General features: G+C 49.5%; 1 protein-coding gene across 4 annotated transcripts; it reads right to left on the bottom strand.

Annotated features, from left to right (window-relative positions):
- Positions 1-2,532: 2,532 nt before the first annotated feature.
- On the bottom strand, positions 2,533-8,196 carry LOC135513529 (phospholipase DDHD2-like). 4 transcript variants are annotated; one of them, XM_064936408.1, is made up of 8 exons: positions 8,151-8,196; positions 7,149-7,378; positions 4,858-5,050; positions 4,392-4,579; positions 3,909-3,998; positions 3,623-3,743; positions 3,315-3,404; positions 2,533-3,019 (listed from the first exon to the last, which is right to left on the bottom strand). In XM_064936408.1, exons 2-8 carry the CDS (start codon positions 7,296-7,298, stop codon positions 2,874-2,876), a joined length of 978 nt encoding a protein of 325 aa, XP_064792480.1. In that variant the 5' UTR covers positions 7,299-7,378; positions 8,151-8,196; the 3' UTR covers positions 2,533-2,873. The 4 variants fall into 4 exon arrangements, with proteins under 4 accessions (XP_064792480.1, XP_064792477.1, XP_064792481.1 ...); XM_064936405.1 differs by having other exon boundaries at positions 7,965-8,193; XM_064936409.1 differs by having other exon boundaries at positions 4,392-4,576; positions 7,965-8,193.
- Positions 8,197-8,469: the final 273 nt, after the last annotated feature.

The raw sequence follows: 8,469 nt of genomic DNA, 5'->3' as shown, positions 1-8,469 counted from the left end.
AGGGGGAGAGGGGTGAGGGGGAGAGAGAGAATGGGATGAGAGGGGGAGAGAGAGAAGGGGATAAGAGGGGACAGAGAGAAGGGATGAGAGGGGACAGAGAGAAGGGGATGTGAGGGGACAGAGAGAAGGGGATGAGAGGGGACAGAGAGAAGGGGATGTGAGGGGACAGAGAGAATGAGGGGACAGAGAGGGGACAGAGAGAAGGGGATGAGAGGGGACAGAGAGAAGGGGATGCGAGGGGACAGAGAGAAGGGGATAAGAGGGGACAGAGAGAAGGGGATGAGAGGGGACAGAGAGAAGGGGATGCGAGGGGACAGAGAGAAGGGGATGAGAGGGGACAGAGAGAAGGGGATGAGAGGGGACAGAGAGAAGGGGATGAGAGGGGAGGGAGGGAAGGGGATGCGAGGGGACAGAGAGAAGGGGATGAGAGGGGACAGAGAGAAGGGGATGAGAGGGGACAGAGAGAAGGGGATGAGAGGGGACAGAGAGAAGGGGATAAGAGGGGACAGAGAGAAGGGGATGCGAGGGGACAGAGAGAAGGGGACGAGAGGGGACAGAGAGAAGGGGACAAGAGGGGACAGAGAGAAGGGGACGAGAGGGGACAGAGAGAAGGGGACAAGAGGGGACAGAGAGAAGGGGATGAGAGGGGACAGAGAGAAGGGGATAAGAGGGGACAGAGAGAAGGGGATGCGAGGGGACAGAGAGAAGGGGATAAGAGGAGACAGAGAGAAGGGGATGAGAGGGGACAGAGAGAAGGGGATGAGAGGGGACAGAGATAAGGGGATGCGAGGGGACAGAGAGAAGGGGATGAGAGGGGAGAGAGGGGTGAGGGGGAGAGAGAGAATGGGATGAGAGGGGAGGGAGGGGGGAGAGAGAGAATGGGATGAGAGGGGGGAGGGGTGAGGGGGAGAGAGCGAATGGGATGAGAGGGGAGAGAGAGAAGGGGATAAGAGGGGACAGAGAGAAGGGGATAAGAGGGGACAGAGAGAAGGGGATGAGAGGGGACAGAGAGAAGGGGATGAGAGGGGACAGAGAGAAGGGGATGAGAGGGGACAGAGAGAAGGGGATAAGAGGGGACAGAGAGAAGGGGATGCGAGGGGACAGAGAGAAGGGGATGAGAGGGGACAGAGAGAGGGGACAGAGGGGATGCGAGGAGACAGAGAGAAGGGGATAAGAGGGGACAGAGAGAAGGGGATGAGAGGGGACAGAGAGAAGGGGATGCGAGGAGACAGAGAGAAGGGGATAAGAGGGGACAGAGAGAAGGGGATAAGAGGGGACAGAGAGAAGGGGATGAGAGGGGACAGAGAGAAGGGGATGAGAGGGGAGAGAGGGGTGAGGGGGAGAGAGAGAATGGGATGAGAGGGGAGGGAGGGGGGAGAGAGAGAATGGGATGAGAGGGGAGGGAGGGGTGAGGGGGAGAGAGCGAATGGGATGAGAGGGGAGAGAGAGAAGGGGATGAGAGGGGACAGAGAGAAGGGGATGAGAGGGGACAGAGAGAAGGGGATGAGAGGGGACAGAGAGAAGGGGATGAGAGGGGACAGAGAGAAGGGGATAAGAGGGGACAGAGAGAAGGGGATGAGAGGGGACAGAGAGAAGGGGATGAGAGGGGACAGAGAGAAGGGGATAAGAGGGGACAGAGAGAAGGGGATGAGAGGGGACAGAGAGAAGGGGATGAGAGGGGACAGAGAGAAGGGGATGTGAGGGGACAGAGAGAAGGGGATGAGAGGGGACAGGGAGGGGATGAGGGGAGAGAGAGAGAACGGGATGAGAGGGGAGAGAGGGGTGAGGGGGAGAGAGAGAATGGGATGAGAGGGGAGAGAGAGAAGGGGGGATAAGAGGGGACAGAGAGAAGGGGATGAGAGGGGACAGAGAGAAGGGGATGAGAGGGGACAGAGAGAAGGGGATAAGAGGGGACAGAGAGAAGGGGATGAGAGGGGACAGAGAGAAGGGGATGAGAGGGGACAGAGAGAAGGGGGATGAGAGGGGAGGGAGGGGTGGAGGGAGGGGGGAGAGAGAGAACGGGATGAGAGGGGAGAGAGGGGTGAGGGGGAGAGAGAGAATGGGATGAGAGGGGAGAGAGAGAAGGGGATAAGAGGGGACAGAGAGAAGGGGATGAGAGGGGACAGAGAGAAGGGGATGAGAGGGGACAGAGAGAAGGGGATGCGAGGGGACAGAGAGAAGGGGATGAGAGTGGACAGAGAGAAGGGGATGAGAGGGGACAGAGAGAAGGGGATGCGAGGGGACAGAGAGAAGGGGATGCGAGGGGACAGAGAGAAGGGGATGAGAGGGGACAGAGAGAAGGGGATGCGAGGGGACAGAGAGAAGGGGATGAGAGGGGACAGAGAGAAGGGGATGAGAGGGGACAGAGAGAAGGGGATGAGAGGGGACAGAGAGAAGGGGACAAGATGGGACAGAGAGAAGGGGATGAGAGGGGACAGAGATAAGGGGATAAGAGGGGACAGAGAGAAGGGGATGAGAGGGGACAGAGAGAAGGGGATAAGAGGGGACAGAGATAAGGGGATAAGAGGGCACAGAGAGAAGGGGATGAGAGGGGACAGAGAGAAGGGGATGAGAGGGGACAGAGGGAAGGGGATAAGAGGGGACAGAGGGGTTGAGAAGGGGAGGATAGGGGAGAGAGATGGGTAAAGAGGGGGGTTAAGAGGAGGAGAGAGAGGAAGGGTGAGGGGGAGTGAGATGAGATGAGATAAGGAGAGTGGAGAGAGGAGGTCAGTAGACAGAGATAAAAAGATTAGTAAAAAATGCAGCACTAGATACTGATTGACTAGACTGAGGATGCTTGTGTGTGTGTGTGTGTGTGTGTGTGTGTGTGTGTGTGTGTGTGTGTGTGTGTGTGTGTGTGTGTGTGTGTGTTCTTACTCGTCTACTCCAGTGGCGTCTCCGTGTAGTGCGCTGTGCCAGTTGACAGGTAGGAACTCCACTCTGCCCACCCTGCCCTCCTCCTGGCCTCTCCTGTAATGGCTCCCCAGGAGGGATAGGGACGCACTCCTGAAGTCATTCACTAGACAAAGAGAGAGAGACCGTTAATACACACATACACACACAGAAAGACAGTTCACACACACACACACACACACACACACACACACACACACACACACACAGAGACCATTAACACACAGAGATAGTTGACACACACACACAGAGACCGTTAACACACGCATACACACACAGCCCCAAACACAGTCAAACAGATGCATTGACACACACACACACACACACACACACACACACACAGTCAAACAGGCACACACACACACACACACACAGTCAAACAGGCACACACACACACTCACCACACTGTATGATAGATCTGAAGCGGATGTCACAGGCGGGGCCGATGCCGTGAACCATGAATACCAGGTGATCTATTGTCTCTGGTTCACCTGGATAACACACACAGACAGGCCTTCAGTAGAGCAGGACGCATGTCTCTCACACACACGGAGATTAGAAACTCGCACACACACACACCTAAAAAGATGTTTAGTAATGTAGGACAGATATACTGAAAGTAATCCATTATCCTAAATGGTTTTGAGACTGACCAGAGGTCAAACAGTAAATATATCTCTCACACACATATACACACACACACACACACCGTCAGGTATCTCTGTTGTGATGTTGTCGACACCCCTCTTGACAGTACGTGGGCGAGTCTGCTCCGAGGGAGAGGAGACCCACTCGTCCTGCAACGTGATTGGCTGGTACTGCATGATCAGCTGACCATGGAAGGGGGGTTAGAGGTGGAGAGAAAAAGAGAGAGTAAATACAGGTTGAGGAGATACTAAAAACATGACACCCCATAACTAATGCATCCAAACTTAGCATAGCATGTGTCAGTCCCATGGTGTAGTACAGACATGAGGAGCGGTCAGCATTCTTACTTTAGGGTTGTGCAGGATGACTGTCTCTCCTGAAGGAAAATCCAGCTTCCTCTTCCACTCATCTAGAGTCACTGCTATCATATAGGCCTCCTGACAGACAGACAGACAGACAGACAGACAGACAGACAGACAGACAGACAGACAGACAGACAGACAGACAGACAGACATACAGACAGACAGACAGACAGACAGACGGACGGACGGACATACGGACGGACGGACGGACAGACGGACGGACGGACGGACGGACGGACAGACAGACAGACAGACAGACGGGGGGATTACACAACTTAGTAGTGTTGTAATAATATTGTAGTTATGTACTATTGTTGTTGTAATGGTGTATTAGTGTTGTAATGTTGATTATGTTGTAGAAATGTTGTACCAATGGTGTAATAATGGGGGTACAGATGTTGACATGATGCTGTAATAACATTGTACTGATGTTACAGCACTGCCAGGGTAACGTTAGAGTGTCGTACCTCCAGGTTGGTGCTGAACTCCTCTGGGTAGGGCATGTATCTGGTATCTTTATCTCCTTTATAGAACCAGGTACAGCGTCGCACCTCTGACGGGCCCTGCTCCCAGTACACCGCATACCTCTGCCGCTCCCGAACACGCACGTCATACCTCTCCCCTTCTACTGCCACCACCACCTCCTCCTCTCCTGCTAAACACACACAATATACACAACACATACAACATACACAACATACACACACAAATATTCTCAATGAACACAGATGAAAGTGATACAGAGACCGTGTGAGTGTGTGAGTGTGTGTAGCCTATTCCTCTCCTTTCTGCCAGCCGCAGGGACTGACCCAGTGGGCAGCAGACCAGAGAGGACTGTTATGGTGATATCTGACAGTTGTTCAACACACACTCGCTCTACGTCTCTCTCGCTACGTCTACCTCTTTCTGCTGCTCTCCTTCTCTCCCACTCACCGGTAGACAAGGCATGTTCCAGTCTCTCCGAGTCCTCTCTGCTGAAAGGGAGCCACACATCCTTGGAGTCGACACGGCGACAGTAGAACCAATGGGGTTGCACGGGCTGGTACAGGGGCGGGGCTGGCTCCATGTCAACCAACTCGAAGGAGGAAGTGGAGGAAGGGGAGGTCTCCTCCACCACTCCAGACACCTGCAGGGGTGAAATCATCAACATGACATCATCATACTAATACCTGGGGTGTAATGGTGCTTTCAAGACAACTCAGAAACTCGGAACCTCCAAGTGAAAATGTGCATACCTTTCCGAGTTGCCTTGAATGCAGCATGAACGCGACTAGAATTCTGTATTTACACATGCACATACAGTAAGAATCAACACTGGATAAACAAATAGTATAAATAACCGTCTGTGAGTATAAATATAAATAACACTAATCTCTGTGAAACACAGCAGCTACAGTAGCACCCACCTGATCATTTACTGGGAAAGTCTACTTTAAGACCCCTATAACCAGGAGGTCTCTGTAGAGATCCATAGTTTCTATTCTAGGGAGGTAGTATCGTCACAACCCCTGACGTAGTTCGACCTACCTTCCCCTCCACACAGCACAGTCTCTCCACAATCACACCATTCTACAGTTACATCCAGGAGCTTCAATAATTAAACAGCAGCCAAGCAGGGCTTCGGTTGTTCCTTTTTCCTGTAGCTCCCACTGATCACTGATTCTCAGGAGACGAGCAGAGACGAGACCAGGACAGAGCACAGCGTAACGGACCTCTCTCGGGCTAAACAAACCCTGCTTTATTCTCTCTACTGCAGCAAGCATCTCCTCTCTCCTTTGCCTTTCCTCTGTTCCGCTCTTCTTTCCTCTCCACTTTTCCCCTCTATTTTCCAATTTTCTCCTCTACTCACAGCTAACATGGGCCCGAGCTCGGCCCCAGTGTGTGAAAGAACAGCACAAAGGCTGGATCTCTCTGTACCTCTGGAAGGGAGATTGACATCCTCACATCACGTGCTGTGCTAGAATTCTGTACGCAAAAGGAGATTCTGCGACAGTATTTTCCACAGCCAAACCTTTAAACTCTGGGTTGCGAAATAAAATCTCTAATTTGTGCTGTTAAATCTTCCGTTGCATGGGCAATAATTTTATTATTGTGACACCAATGCAGATTTTACACAACTTCACCATGACATTGTTCTTCTAAAACAGATTCCGTAATGTGGCTTCAGGAATGAACCAGGAATGTTTATGGCAGGTTCTTCCTGTTAGCTGCCCAAACAGGAAGTCTCCTTCGCCTCGCAACTGAGTTTTTAACCAAACTAATAAATGACCTGTACCCGCTCACACAAATTGGCTTTTGCCAATCATGACAATGCTTCTGAATAGACCAACACTATAAAAGTGTCAACTGTATAACTACCTCTCCCTTCCTAATCCCTGTTGTGTGTTGGCAGTTGGCACAGGCCCTAAGGTGACTGCAGGACATATCATTCTTATTGTAACATTAGCTCTGTGGGGCAGGAGAATGTAACAGTTGACTTTGAGCAAGGGGACCAGAGCACACACACACACACTAGAGCAGGGGGACTAGCGGAGGGGGCATAGTTGTAAGAGGCTGGGGAGGGGCCTAGCAGTGACTGACATTAGTCAAGTGTTCACTGACAAGACAAGCTGCCTTATAGGGCCTCTGCTATAGAAGTGTTATGGGAGGAGTAAATACCACCAGTACACGCTGTATTCCCATTGCCTATAGTGTGATAACATTACTGTTCACTTTAGACATTTGGGGATTTTTTGGGCCTTTCAGAATCTGTTTTACATCAGCCAGGTCTGGAAAGCTCCTGGCAAAGTCTCAAGACTGTATTTGTGGTTATAGACTATCAGGGTATTTCTACTGGGTTATTGGAGAGTGACAGGGAAGCCTGTCCTGAAAATCAACTGCTTCAACAAATGTTTAATATGCAGTATATAACGACATGTTTGATGTTTTATTTACAATATGTATATGTGTATAGACTACATCTAACATAGAATAGAAGAGGCATTTGAAATTCATTGAATTTAACTGAATTCAATTTGATTTCCTTAAATTCAAATTGCAATTCTATATTCTGTTTACCACATGAATTAAAATGTAATTAAAATTCAATAATTAAATTGGAATTCATGAAGCATTCTCAATTCAAACCTGACTTGAGCCCAACACTGACACACACTTGACTGATCATGCCGTCACAGAACTGTACACAGTTGCACAGTACACAGTTACACAGTACACAAACTCACCTGCTCCACAGGCGTGTTCCCATCCAGAAGTGTGTGCGCAGGTGGGATCCTGTCCAGAGGTGTATGTGCAGGTTTGTCTGACAGGTCCTGAACAGTGATGGTGGGGGCAGGCTGTGAGTGCACCCCCTCTGGCCCCAGGCCCTCTGACATCACCCTTACCCCACAGCCCTACAGAGAGAGAGAGTTGGGCACTGAGGCACACTGAGGTACTACTGTAGCTAACTGAGGACCTGAAAGAGAAATAATAACAACAAAACCATCATGTTAGCTCATCTGTGGGCACTTTGTTTTATTTGACCTTTATTTATTTAGCACTAGCTAGAGATACACAAGAAAGTAACGGAACCCATGCATGGTATCTGTTTCGGATTAGATCCGCAATAGTCCAAATGGTGACGGAATAGTGCTGGTTCTTTATTATTTGATGGTTCTTTATTATTATGGCAGCGCGTTAACGTTATAGGTTTCTCTTGTAGGACGGAAAGAGAAGAGCTGTCAAGAGTACAGGTCAAATTATTGGCTTGTACTAGAGGCTCATGACGGTGATGGCGAGATAGCTAACTAGCTAACGTTAATGAACAAAGACCATCTGACATACGCCAGTCAGCCACCAATCTGGGGTAGCTTGCTTAGCCTGGCTGCATGTTTAGCTAATATCGCTTGAGTAGATGTTTTTGATTATTAGCTAACTATTACCTACAAGAACACTACACTCCTAGTTAGCCAGCTATAACGGATTCTCCTCAGTCAATGTAGCGCCAGTAGTAGCTAGCTAGCCAGGACGGAGAAGGCAGTCAGAAAACAACATTAACTGACCTGCTGCTGCTGGACTAGGTGGTCGGGCAGCCGGTCCGGGGACTCACATAGCTCTTCTACTGTTATTACATTACAGACGTAACAACCTATCACTCCACCAAGCACGGTTGCCAAATCAATAAAACTATATAGAAACAGTTGAAACAATCAAAAGCTAGCTAGCTAGCTAGATAGCTATCAAACTACCTAATGTGTGCGGTCATCTCTCGGTTGTGTAGTTGTAGAGAGCCTGTCCTGTCACTACTGGCGATGTTTAAAAAAAAAAATGTTTTTATTGACAACAACTCAATACAGAAAGAACATGTGGGAACGCAAGTATATACAAATAATATACAATGGACAATTGGACTAAGGGGCACAATATCACATTACACAAGGGCCTTAAGGGACATACATACACTTATTATTCAGCTTTTTTGTTAGTATAGTATTTAATTGTCTTAAAATATAGTTACATTTATTTTTGTACGTTAAGAAAATGTGGTGTTTTGTTTGTAAATTTACA

The sequence above is a fragment of the Oncorhynchus masou genome, chromosome 25, assembly GCF_036934945.1.
Source record: "Oncorhynchus masou masou isolate Uvic2021 chromosome 25, UVic_Omas_1.1, whole genome shotgun sequence".
In the NCBI taxonomy this organism is placed as follows: Eukaryota; Metazoa; Chordata; class Actinopteri; order Salmoniformes; family Salmonidae; genus Oncorhynchus; species Oncorhynchus masou.
This window is presented reverse-complemented; position numbering and strand designations above follow the sequence as displayed.